The 13,509-nt window shown below is 41.2% G+C and overlaps 1 protein-coding gene across 4 annotated transcripts in view; it reads left to right on the forward strand.

Annotated features, from left to right (window-relative positions):
• Nucleotides 1-12,989, forward strand: part of reps2 (RALBP1 associated Eps domain containing 2) — a 205,703-nt gene extending 192,714 nt beyond the window's left edge. For all 4 annotated transcript variants that reach the window (XM_073045841.1, XM_073045842.1, XM_073045843.1 and 1 more), the window contains 3 exons: nucleotides 3,271-3,407; nucleotides 4,120-4,225; nucleotides 11,848-12,989. In XM_073045841.1, coding sequence (XP_072901942.1) covers nucleotides 3,271-3,407; nucleotides 4,120-4,225; nucleotides 11,848-11,916 — 312 coding nt within the window. In that variant the 3' untranslated portion in view covers nucleotides 11,917-12,989. The remainder of the gene's footprint in view (nucleotides 1-3,270; nucleotides 3,408-4,119; nucleotides 4,226-11,847) is intronic.
• Nucleotides 12,990-13,509: the final 520 nt, after the last annotated feature.

The following is a 13,509-nucleotide window of genomic DNA, read 5'->3' on the forward strand; positions in this document are numbered from 1 at the left end:
AATCAATAGCTGCTCTGCAGTTCAGTGGAAGAATGCATACTACTAGCATGGAGCAGGCAGATGCCGCCTCATCGAAGGAAGGCCAGTGGGCTAGGCTGGAGAGAGGGGATAGAGTGTTGCAGTCAGGCGCATGAGAAGGTAGTGACTGGTCAGGTGAATCTGTATGTATGAGCAAGGGGGTTGATTGGTGACAAGGAGTGATGTGTGTGGACGAGAGAACTGCAAACCGTGTGCTTGCACATATGGTAACGTTGATGCAACAGGTCCCCAGTCATCTCGGACCTCCTTGCCATTGGAGCAAGAGCTCACTTGGTGTATGCCCCACCCCCCCCCCCCACCCCATTAAGAGAAGTCAAAACTTCTTCACAAGTTGAAGTTCAGGACCAGGAATATCATGACCCAATGGTCATCCCTCACGATGCTCAATGCACCGGTCTTCACAATCACTTCAGTAGCAGCCTGATTAAAATAATGGAATGGCTATTAGCAAGTCATTTCCTTGACTTTTTCGGTTGTATTCACATGACTGAAGTGTTTAATGTCTGGTATTATTCTAATATAACCCTCTGCCCCTAGAGTAGAGCCTTGACATTCATCCCAAAGTATGGCACCAGCTGATGAACGAACTATATTTTATAAAGGCTTAATATAATGTTTTGATACTTGACCTTTAGTTAAACAACCTCTTTAATTTATTGCACCCTCAAAAAATTGTTTTCATTCATCCTCAAGTGCCACTATTCTTGAACACCCTTTGAAATTGGACCGTTTATTTGTTACCTCTATTAACACTTTTCCTATCAAACTGCATTGTATCAAACATGTTGGAAATTCATCTCCACTCCATCTGCCTATTTTGCCATTTTGCTGACTATCACTATGTTTATGAAATTTGCAACTCCTGAAAACTGTTATTTTGCATCTGTGTATGTAACATCAACTCTGCAGCTCTCAAGAACCCTCTCTATTCTTGCACCAAAGACTTCCATAAAGAGAGTCAAATGTTATTTAGCTCTAACAGAGCAATCCTACTTCCTTATTTTTTTAGCCCACACAGTAACTAGTGTTAATTAACCTTTGTCTAGAGTGATTTTCTTAGTTTCTGCACCAGTAATACTTGGGCACTGACCCCTTGTATTGGGTGCAGATAATCTAGTTACTGACTTGTCAAACAATTGTGATATGAATGGACTTCATCAGATTTCCCTCATCTTCAGCTTATGAAAAGATGATAACAGTTCTGACACCACAGGGCCCAGGGGAAAGAGACTGGGCAAGGAAAGATAATTTAGCTATAGAAGTATATGGCACAGAAACAGGCACCAGCTACCAAGTTCATGCAGTCATCAAGCTCCCGTTTACACCAATCCTACACAAATATTTTTTGTTCTTCATACCTTCCCAGTGTCCTCCCTCCCCCAGTTTTACCACTCTCCCACACACTTGGGGCAGTTTACTGTGGCCATGCAACCTACCAACCCACACATCTTTGGGATGTAGGAGAAAGCAAACGCAGACCATATCGGAAGTCAGGAATAAACTCGGATCAGTGGAGCTATGAGAAAACACAGAGCTCCAAGTTTGCCTCTTCTCACACTGCAGGAGCTGAAGGAACTGACATCTTTTATAAACCTACGGATTCCCACTGCTATCTCGACGAAACCTCTTCCCACCCTATCCCCTGTAAAAATGCTATTCCCTTTTCTCAGTTTCTTCGTCTCCGCTGCATCTGTTCCCAGATCATGGCCTTTTGCTCCAGGACATCAGAGATGTCCTGCTCCTTTAAGGAACGGGTTTTCCCTCCCTCCATTATTGATCCTGCCCTCGCCCACATCTTCTCCATTTCCCAATGGCCAAACATTTTATTTCCAGTTCTCAATCCCGTGCCAAGATGAGGCCACCCTCAGGGTGGAGGAACAATGTATTATATTCCAAATGAGTAGCCTTCAACCTTCTGGTAAACAAATTCTCCCCTCATTTCTCTGTCCCCTACTCTGACCTTTTACCTTTTCTCACCTGCCTATTACTTCCCCCCACCCTCCTTCCACTCTCCTCTCCTATCAGATTCCTCCTTCTCCAGCCCCTGACCTTTGCCACCCACCTGGCTTCACCTGTCACGTTCTAGCTAGCCCCCTTCCCCTGCCCCCACTTTTTTATTCTGGCATCTCTCCTCTTCCTTCTCAGTCATTAAGAAGGTCCTTGGCCTGAAACGTCAACTATCGATTCACTTCCATACACGCTGCCTGACCTGCCGAGTTCCTCCAGCATTTTGTGTACGTTGCTTTGGATTTCCTGCATCTGCAGACTTTCTTGTGTTTCTGAAGGAAATTGTTTCATTCACAGCCTTATTTGGATATTTAACATTTCATCTGGTCTTGGGTTATTGAAGGTTACAAGGTTAGGGCCTTGCTGGAAAAGAATGGGAACTAAGAACTCCTCCCAAGGCTTGAGACAAATCACTGTGTATGAGTGTATTATCTCTATCCTCTGAATACATTGTTTGCATAAACAACACCCACCAAGTCCAGCTTTCAGCAGCTATTTCCCAACCACCCACCCCTTCAACCCCATTCCTCCAGCACAAGCAAACGGAGCAACAGATCTTTATCCCAGGGCCACAGGGATTTAGGGTCAATGGGTCCAACTCAGACTATCTGGATTAGTTGTGGTTAGTTGGTTACCTCAGGAAGACAAATGATTGGATGTATACAGGCTGTTCTAGTGTACATAGTATGTGGGAAATCCTCTGAAAGACTGCATACCCACAGTGATTCGTCAATCAGGAACATCAGAAAGTAGTTGATAATCACAGAAGTACTTCGCCAGTGGCAGAAACACAGTTGTTCCTTGAGCACCGCAAGATTCCACGAACAATCAAGTCACGTTGACAGGGAAGTCATTGTGTGATGCTGGTTGAGAGTTAAATATTGCTTGTGGCATTATGGAGAACTCCTGGGGTTTTAAACATTGAACTGAAAGGTAGACTGTGCTTTGGTTTAATATCTCCAAAGCTTATATGAGCACTCCCTCACTGGCCTGTGACGCCTGTATAGTGGAGAAGGACTTAAACCACAACTGTTGTCCTCGAGCCTGAGTGGATCTGCTGTCACAGCTGAATGGACCTCTTCCTGCTCCATATTTTCTACTGTTCTCCCACGCATGTCTTTTAATGTGGGGTGGGGAGGGCTTCAAAGGGAATAAAATAGCAGACAAAGATCGTGATACGAATATAAGCAACAAACAGCTTTATTCTTTTTCCTTCCAACAAAGGACACGTCACATCGCCAACCTCCACTGAAACCTCTTCGCAGAAAGCTTCGACCGAAAGACCAGGGAGAGTGTCAGGAGCAGTTAACCCAAAGGATCACAGCTTCTGGACCAAATGACAAACCACATCAGTCACAAAAGTACTTTCTGTGCTTCCTTTAAACTGTGTAATTTCACAATTGTCCAGCAATGTTAGTGCCTGAGACTTTTTATGAGTTTTAAACAAAATCTACAACTATTCCTTAAATATAGTTGTACTTCTAGTAACCAGAAAGCAACAGAGTTCCTATATAGATTGTATACCCCAGATTAGTGGACAGAGTGTTGCCAAATCTCATATAATATAAGGGCGAAGGTCACCGAAACTAGTCTTAGGTGGCCCCAGCCCAGCTGTGTCTGCATACTGTGCATTGATAAGAAATCTCCTTTCAAGCTCAGTTTTATTAGCATTGAAAGAAGAACGCAAAAAATGGACTCATTATTGACGAATGGTACAGGATAAATCCGCCATTCATTGGCTGATGCTGATTCTGACCTTTGCTTGACCTCAGATTAATATCAGCAGAGTGCACTAGCTGCTTTGTGAGTTAGATATTAATCCTTAGCTGCACAGTCATGGAAAAATATAACCCTGGATCAGCAAGAAATGAACAGTTCCAACTAAACAGTCATTTAAAGCACAGAGGGAGGGGTGAAATGAGGAACAATCAATCCCATCATCTCTGAGGCTGGATCTGAGCTTTTAAAATCCCCATCTTTAGAGTACATTAGTGTTTGGATATGATTCTTTGTCTTTTGGTGAAGATTATTAAATGCTCAACATTCATTCTGATATTTTAATATTTCTTACAGAATATCATCCAAACAGAAAAAATCAATTCAGACAGCGATTCGTAAAAACAAGGAGGCTAACATGATCCTGGTCAGGTTAAATGGGGAATTGCAGCAACAATTCAAGGTAAGACACCCAAGCTCAGCCATGAAGAAAAACCAGAATTTGATTTTCCAAATGCACTGAAAATTTAATTTTCACAACTCACTTTGTCCCATCATTTTTATGTCAATAATTTTATTTCGTGGCACAGATTAGTGTCACAGGGCTCATAGTAGTTGAGGTGGTATAAGTGAATGTGGATAGGCTAGGGTTTTCATTCTGGGAATACATGTTTAGTATGAATCTGGTCACAACATAACAAGAGATCCATGCAGTCTCGTGTTCCTTTTCCCCCATTCTTTAAACACCATGTGTAAAATTGCAGTTGAAACCTCTCATGGTAAAATCTCAGATGGCAACGAGGAGGCTTACAAGATACACTCAGTGGCCACTTTATTTGTTACAGTACTGTACAAAAGTCTTGAGAACAGATACAGTATATAGCTAGGGTGGCTAAGATTTTTGTAAGGTACTGTAACAAATTTTATGTATTACACTGTACTGCTGCAAAGCAAAACAAATTTCGTGACACGTGTGAGTGATGATAAACCTGATTTTGATACGGGTCTCTAGTGAGTGAGTGGGAAGGGGACAGGGAGCGGAGAATCATGGTTAGGAAAATAGGGAGGGAGAGGGAAGCAGCAGAGTGACATTCTGTAATGATCAATAAACCAATTGTTTGAAATCAAATTATCTTGCCTGGTGTCTCAGGCCTGGCTGTGTCTGCACTCCTCCTCTGCCACCTGTCCCACACCCCTCCTGCAGCGTTCCACCCTCACCATTCCCAACATCCTTTGCTCCCGCTAAATTTACAAACCTGCTGTCTGCTCCACGTTGACAACTACAGTACTGTGTAGAAGTCTTAGGCACCCTAGCTTTATATATGTGCCCAAGACCTTTGCACAGTACTGTACATAATAAAGTGGCCACTGAGTGTATGTTATGCTGCTGTAACCCATCCACTTCAAGGTTCAACGTGTCGTGGAATAATCACTGTTGTAACACATGGTTACTTATGTTACTGTCACCTTCCTGTCAGCTTGAACCAGTCTGGTCATTCCCATTGACCTGGTTCACCCACATATCTGCTGCTCAATGTTTTGTGCACCGTTCTCTGTAAGTTCTACGGATTGTTTTATGTGAAAGTCCCAGGACAGCAGCAGATTTTGAGATACTCGAACCTCCCTGTCTGGCACCAACAATCATTTCCATAGTCAAAGTTACATAGATCACTTTACTTCACCATTTCGATGTTAGTCTGAGCAACAACTGAACATCTTGAATACGTCTGAATGCATTTATGCATTGAGTTATTGCCACATAATTGGCTGATTAGAAATTTGCATTAATAAGCAGGTGTACAAAATAAAATAGCCGCTGAGTGTAGATTGGCCGGTTGAGTGGTGTCAGCAAGACCAAGGAATTAATTGTGGACTTTAGAAAGGGGAAGTCAGAGAACACAACAGTCCTCATTGAATGGAAAGGGTGAACAGCTTCAGGTTCCTGGATGTCATCCCATCTACTTGCATATGGTCCATATCCCTCTGTTCTTTTTTGTATGTATCCATTTAAGTGTCTCTTAATTATTGTTATTGTGCTTGTTTCTACCACCTTCCCTAGCAGAGTGTTCCAGGTATCTACCTCTCTCTATATACAAAAAAAAACTTGCCACAAAGAGCCCCTTTAAACTTTCCCCCTCTCACTTTAAACCTCTGCGCTCTGCTATTTGACATTTCCACAATGGGCAGGGGGAGGGGGGAGCTTTGACTATAAAAATGACACTTTTAATTTTGTATACTGGGACTATGAGCACTAGGTTGAGACTCCTAAGCCAAAGGAAACAGCCTCCAAGTTCCAGCCCTTCAGGTTCCCGGAGATTCTTACTTATTTCTGTGAGATCAGCTTCCTGTTTCTTTTGTCTTATTCTGTTTATTCTCTACATTCAACATTTTTTCTTATCCCAGGAAATAATCTAGTAAATCTACACCACACATCTTCAGGGCAGTAATGTTTACTTCCTTGGAATAAGACACCAGTGCAGTAGACAATATTCCATGTGTGATTTCACTAAGGTCTTTTATAATCGCAACGACTAACTTACCTTTGTACATCAATCTTCTTTTAATCTAGCTGAGCATAACAATTTTCTTCCTAATTGGTTGCTGTGATTCATTAACATTTTCTCATTGAAGCCACTGACATTTTGTTAGCTTCTCCTCATGTTTGAATATGAAAACAGGCATCTTGCCATTTTCTTTATTATTGTCAGAGAGTTAGATATCCCTTTGATTCCTGCAGACAATTGAGATTTGATTTACTTTAACATCTTGAGCGCTTGAATTTCCTGCTGCTTTTTTTGAAACGAGAGAGCTGGCCACTCTAGAAGATCACAAGACACACAAATTGCCTGAGGAATGCAGCAGGCCGGGCAGCATCTATGGAAAAGAGTAAACAGTCAATGTTCTGGGCTGAGACCCTTCTTCAGGACTGGAAGGGAAGGGGGAAGGAGTCAGCCCAAGAAGGTGGGGGGAGGGGAAGATGAAATACAAGGTGACAGGTGAAACTGGGAGAGGTAAAGAGCTGAGAAGTTGATTGGTGAAAGAGATACAGGGCTGAAGAAGGAGGAATCTGATAGGAAAGGACAGGGTCGACTGTTTACTCTTTTCCATAGATGCCGCCTCCAGCATTTTGAGCGTGTTGCTTTGGATTTCCAGCAACTGCAGATTTTCTTGTATTTGAGATCACAAGATACAACTGACTGATTTCAACAAGGACACTTGCCGAGGTAATGCATCAGTTTTGCTTCAGGAAGAAGAAAATAAATCTATATAACAATGCCTAAGCAGACCATTCACGCTGAAACAAATCAATACAAGTTTCCACTCTTGATCACTGTAAAACCCATGCATTGTGGATTCCACATGAGGGCAGGATTGGACTCTCCTCCTGTGCTTTCTGTGACCGAATCACACATTGGATGAAAAATAGCTGCTTAATAAGGTAATGCAGAGACTGATTCCTGTGGGAAGCCATCCAGCAAAATATAAACCCACACGCAGGAAAAAGAGAATTAAAGAAAACACTAAAATCCACATTGATCATAAAATAAATGGGATGAGTATATTACTTTTAAAAAAGAAAATAACTAGGAAGAGTTATATTGCAGTAATCTGACTGAACTTTGAGAAATGAAGTCTAAACCAGTGGTTACAGCTCCCTCTGCCACAAAACTAACTCTCAAATCAGTTTAGGGGATCTCTTGAGTACCCTATTACACATTGAGGCAAAGCTTTATGAAGGAAGTTAGACTACTTGTTTGCTCATTGGTCTCTGCTACCTAACATGGACTGGTAGCAAGGGTGCCCCAAGTTGCCCCTATACTCTTGGTGTGAAGGGAAAATGATTTGCCCTTTGCTTTCTCCGTTGCTTTTCAATATTCTCTGTTAGAACCCAAAAACTAATGACATCATCAAAACCTGGTTTCCTAGACGGCATGCTAAAAGGGGAATTACTTATACTGCTGAGCCCCATTAATCAATATTTCCACTAACAAGGAAAAAGTACTTAAACGGGCAATTAATCTAAAATGAATTAGCATTTTGGAGTTAACAATAGTTTGTTACCTTCTAACAAAGTGACCCAAATGGATGGAAGCTGCTGTGATGCGTTTGTACTGATTGTGACCTCTGATTTATCAGATTCAAATTTATTTATCACGTGTCACATTGTGTTGTTTCTGTTAACAGCCAACATGCTCAAGGATGTTGGGGGGGAGCAACCTGCAAGTGTCACCACACGTTCCAGTGGCAACATAGCATGCCCACGGCGTGCAGCCCAACAACACAAGCAACGGCAACAGCAAAACAAGTCCTTTTCCCATCAGGCACGCACACACACACGTGCACAGAGACACACACACATATATACGCACACAGAGACACACTCATATACACACACACATGCACGCATGTGCACAGAGGCACGCGCGCAGAGACACACACACACTCACACACACACACACTCTCACTCACTCACTCAGACACACGCACACACACACACTCTCTCACTCACTCAGACACACTCACACTCTCACACACACACACTCTCACTCACTCACTCACTCAGACACACACACACTCTCACACACACACTCAGGCACACGCACACACACACACTCTCTCACACACACACTCTCTCACTCACTCACTCACTCACTCAGACACGCGCACACACACACACTCTCTCACACACACACTCTCTCAGACACGCGCACATACCCCTGCCTCCAACCCTAGAACAGGCCACTTCTGGGCCTCCAGTCTTTAGCCCTAGTTTCTCAGACTTCAGGCCTCCAGTCCCTGGCCCAACCTCACAGACTCATAGATGTTGGGGTTCTGACCTCTGGTCAAGCTGACCTTGGGCTACAACCTTTAGGCCACTACCTCCAGACTCGCTGACTTCGATCTTTGGGCTTCTACCTTCGGACTCACCAAGCACTGGACTTTGACCTTTGGCTTTGCTCTTTGGACTCTGCAGATGTTGGAATCTGGAGAAACACGAGATCTACTGGGGTAACTCAGAAGGTCAAGCAGCATCTTTCCACCCTCCTGTTGAGGGGAGGGTGCTGAGGGGAATCTTCTCTGTCAACCTCAGTCTGTCAACTGGGAGTCTATTAGTTGCTAAAATTCCTGTCCGTTTTGCTGTCTTAACCTCTGAGATACACTTCTGTCCAAGATCTACATAAAAATAGATGGACTGGTCGATGTATCTCTTGCTCTCTAACCTCGCTAGGTCCTGAGTCCTCATATGACTCTTGGCCAGATTTATCTACGAGTAGATCATTTGCCCTTAAAACTTGTTTCACTATTCACCCAGACACTGGAATATCATCATCACTACACACCTATCTAGGGATGCAAAACCTGGGTGATTTACTGGCAACACTTCAAGAATTAGAATGAACAATGAATCTAGAAAATCCCTGGACTAATAGCAACATCCTTGCTGGAGGCACAGTAGCCAGCAGTAAAGCAGTGTTCCTCCTGCACCAGCTGCTCTAGTATGGACATCTTGAGTGATGCCAGCTTTTTACCTCCCAGACGAACTAGTTATTCTCATCTCACCCATGGTCTGAGATCACAGTAAAAGGATATGCTTCATGTGTATTTCAAGAAACCTATTGCAGGCAACACAAACTGGAAAGAGCAAGCCATCAATGGGTCTTGAAGGTATCTCGTCCTCTATCAGACAATAGTTCTGTTTCAGAAATAGTATGTGACATCAAAGTTGAAGAGGAGGGGAGCAGACTAACTCAGGTGGATATCCAGTGATCAAGTTCTACAAATTCAATAACAAATATTGCAGTCATTCAGTAGTGGCAAATAAAATTTGCAGAACGGTGATAATGCCGCAGATTGATAAGATTTTATTTACTAGATTGTCCTTGGGTCTGTGGTTTTAAACATCCTGGATCACATAATTCATTATGAAGGCCACTCGTTAGTGAAATCCCTGCTCCACTGCTCTGTTACTTTACCAGGATGACATCTACACAACTATTATCTCTATGTAATCTGCACCCACATTTCAGAAGAGGTGAAAGTAACATTTGCCGCAAAAACTTCCAACTGAAAAATCAAAAGCTCTGCCACTGCTTACAGAGTCTGTCAACCTACTGCTAATGAGGTAGTGATCGTTTATTAATGGACCATTAAAGCAATGGTTGAACAACAATTTTAAGTGCACACTGTGAAAATGATTTTTATTTTCAAGCTGATCCAGTAACAGCTTGCCACTGAAAAATATATTTCTAAAATATAATTTCCTTACATTTTGGAATGAAGCTTTTAGTCAATCAATGTCGAAAGTATTTGTGCTACAGAAGTATCAATATGACCACCTCTGACTAAAAAGAGTCCAACTATTCTGTGGCATTACTATCCTTGAGCCTCTACTATGGATCTTTTGAGTTCACCATTGCCTCACTTTTTGACTCTCTAAAACATTTCCACATAAAAAAAAAACAAGACGCAAGTCAGTGGAATAGCCAGCACTTCCATGATTGTGTGGAGCTTCAGCAATACTTGAGAATCTTGGCACCATCCAGGATGAAGCCGCCTATCTGATTGGCACCATGTTCACTGCCCTGAAAATTCACTGTCTCCTCAAATTTACATCCTGGTTGCATTGTGCATGACCTCTAAATTTGTACATTGATATCTTACAACTGCCTCTCCCATACCTGTGACCTCTAAAATCTAAACAAACAAAAACACCCATGACCAGGAAATCCTGCAACTTGAACAATCCCTTCCAAGCTACACTTTCTAACTCTGAAGTTAGTCCATCATTAACCATAACCATATAACAATCACAGCACTGGGTTAAAATCCTGGAATTTATTAACCAATACTTCAACATATGTGAGTTCAAAGCAATGGCATTGCACCAAGGGTTATTAAAGATGAACTATATATACTGGTCTTGCCAGTGACACCTGCATCCCATAAAGAAATTATAAGAATTCACTCGAAACTACATTGCCTCCATTGGTGGGAGGCTATAATTACAGCATGGCAAAACTGCCATTTTAAGTGAGGATATAAGAATTTACATTGCCAAATGTCATCAGCATTGTAGAAGCAAATAATGTTTAATTCTTAGATATATATGTGCATACTCATTAGCAAGAGACAGAACCCCATCAAGCTGGACAATGAATTAGAGTCTAGCTTATTATTAGCAATTGAGTAAGCACGGGTGTTGGAAATCCAAAATATAATCTGCTAACGCTGGCGATGCTGAGCAAAATTATATGCTTTCCTTAACTCTGCTCTTGCCTTACTTGACCCATCTCTCCTCTTGCATTGACTCTATATTGGAAGTGAGAAATGAATAAAATGGGTTAGAACAACAACACACACAAAATGCTGGTGGAACACAGCAGGCCAGGCAGCATCTATAGGGAGAAACACTGTTGACGTTTCAGGCCGAGACCCCTCGTCAGGACTGGGTTAGAGTCGGATTACTTTAAAAATGGATGCTTGGTATTTGATATGAACTCAGTGGTCCAACAGAGAACTTCCATGGTATATATCTCTGTGACTCGTGCAGAATGTACTACTTACTGACCCAGTCAATATTCATTTCTAGATCATAAAAATAGATTATTACATATTAAAATTGTGGATACTGCTGTGTACAACTTGACCCTTGTTACCCTCACATTACGACAATCATCACATTCCAAACACACTCCAGAGGAATATCCTGAGATCAGGAAAGATAATTTATCATTAAGAAAGAACTCTAATAATACCAACATTTGCCAATTATAGTTTCATGGTAGCCTACTAAGTTTTAGCATTCGAGTTTTTATTGCTGGACAGTAAAAGGAGTGGTGATGAAACAATATTATATGGCTTTCCACCCCTTTGCTTCTCAGTGCAAGGATCATAACCTGCAAAATTGTTAAATTAATGTTTAGTGCTCCCAATTACATCAGTTGGTAAACAAATTTATTTGAATATGGTTCTTCAATCTATGCAGTTTCTGAAAATACAAAAAAAAGGGAATGTTTCCTTGTCCATTGCTTCATTGTTGCATAAAAGAAACAATTATGTAATACAAACATTCATTTCTTGCAGGATGTTCACAAAGAGCGAATTGTGCTGGAGTCACAGTTGGAGCACCTTCGACCAGTCCCTCACACGTGACTTCAGCTTCCAGCTCGTAACAGGAGCTCAAATGTGAGGACAGTGTATGTATTGAAATTTTGATAGGAACATTGCAAGTGAAAGCACAGTAGGGGCCAATATGACACAAAGACTTTCAATTCCTGTCATTTTTTTAAAAACTTGAACACAAAACTAGAAACATTGATACAATGCAAACATTAATATTTGAATTTAAATATTCACTTGTTTAAAGCACAATCTGATCTGGCCATTTTGTGTGACAAGTAGTAATATAATAAATCTTTTCCAAGGTTAATATTGGCCCCATTTTAAAGCACAATACATGCTTGATTCCATTGCACGTGTTGTAAACCCAAAGGCAACTTAAATGAAAAGGAAGGCCAATATAATTTTCTGAGAGTTTGTTAATGTGGATTTTTCTTAATTCCCATGTTATTGGGAATGTTATTGATCACCTAAGACCTAGAAAATGATCCACATCTTCCTCACTCACAACTCAACATCTGTTGCATTTTTTGATAATATTGCCATTTTTTCAAATTAAGCTATACATTAACTATATGGCAGATAATGTTGAAGATACCACTTTTTACTGCAATGAAGGTAATATGAACATTAAAATGGGTATTCTCTCTTTTTTCCCTAAATATTCCATACATTTTATATTTTCCTAAATTTGGTTTTACCTTTTTTGAGGTGGAATATTTAATGTTTGAGCAGCTGTATGCTATAGCAATAATGTACTACTTGTAGCTGTAGTTTAAAGTTACGTCCTCATGCTTATGTCGACAAAATAACAAGAATTTTATACATTAAGAAAGAGACTTTCTGGAAATGGATTGCTCAATTCAATCCCTGACATGCTGTGGTTCAACAGTTCTTCTGATGGCCAATTTGTATAAATATTTTCAGATGTTTGCCTTGTGTTAATGTGCAATATTTGTATCCTGGTTATACTTAATGTGGAGTTTTAATTTAAATAGAGATGCCAGAGTTTGTAGAAGACATTTTATTCTGAACAGCACCTAGTGCTACTGCTTGATAAATGATTTTTGGATCGCTGGTAACCTGTTGAAATAAAACTGAAAATATTTCTGAACCTGCCTTTGACTTGCATGTATTCAGTAGATGATATTTCCAACTGGCAATGTGCAGCTTTCTGTCTGTTTTGAATGGCATCTAACTTGGGCTTGCCAGGAATGCAACCTGAGCCAAGCTTACTGGAAACTCAAGTCTTCACATTTCCTAGTTGACCTCCTCCTTCCTCCACTTGATAACTAAAACTCTGTTGGCTCTATTCTAACTTCCAGCAAGACACATCCACCCATCATACTAGCCTACATTGAATTCTGTTTGGGTAAACCCTCGCTAAACTTCTCACCCATATTTTTTAATTGCACCTCCTCAATGTGTCTAATCCTTAACATTATAACCATCAATAAGATATCTGTAGTACTCAATACAGATCGTCTGTTTGATCCACTATCTGCAATAGCACTTCTAGTTGTCAAGGTCTTGCACTCCAAAATTCCTACCCAAACCCCTGCCTCAATTTTATCCTGTAAGACTCTACAAAGACCTTACCTCATTAACCAAGCTTTTGGTCATCCC

Source organism: Hemitrygon akajei, chromosome 5 (assembly GCF_048418815.1).
Source record: "Hemitrygon akajei chromosome 5, sHemAka1.3, whole genome shotgun sequence".
In the NCBI taxonomy this organism is placed as follows: domain Eukaryota; kingdom Metazoa; phylum Chordata; class Chondrichthyes; order Myliobatiformes; family Dasyatidae; genus Hemitrygon; species Hemitrygon akajei.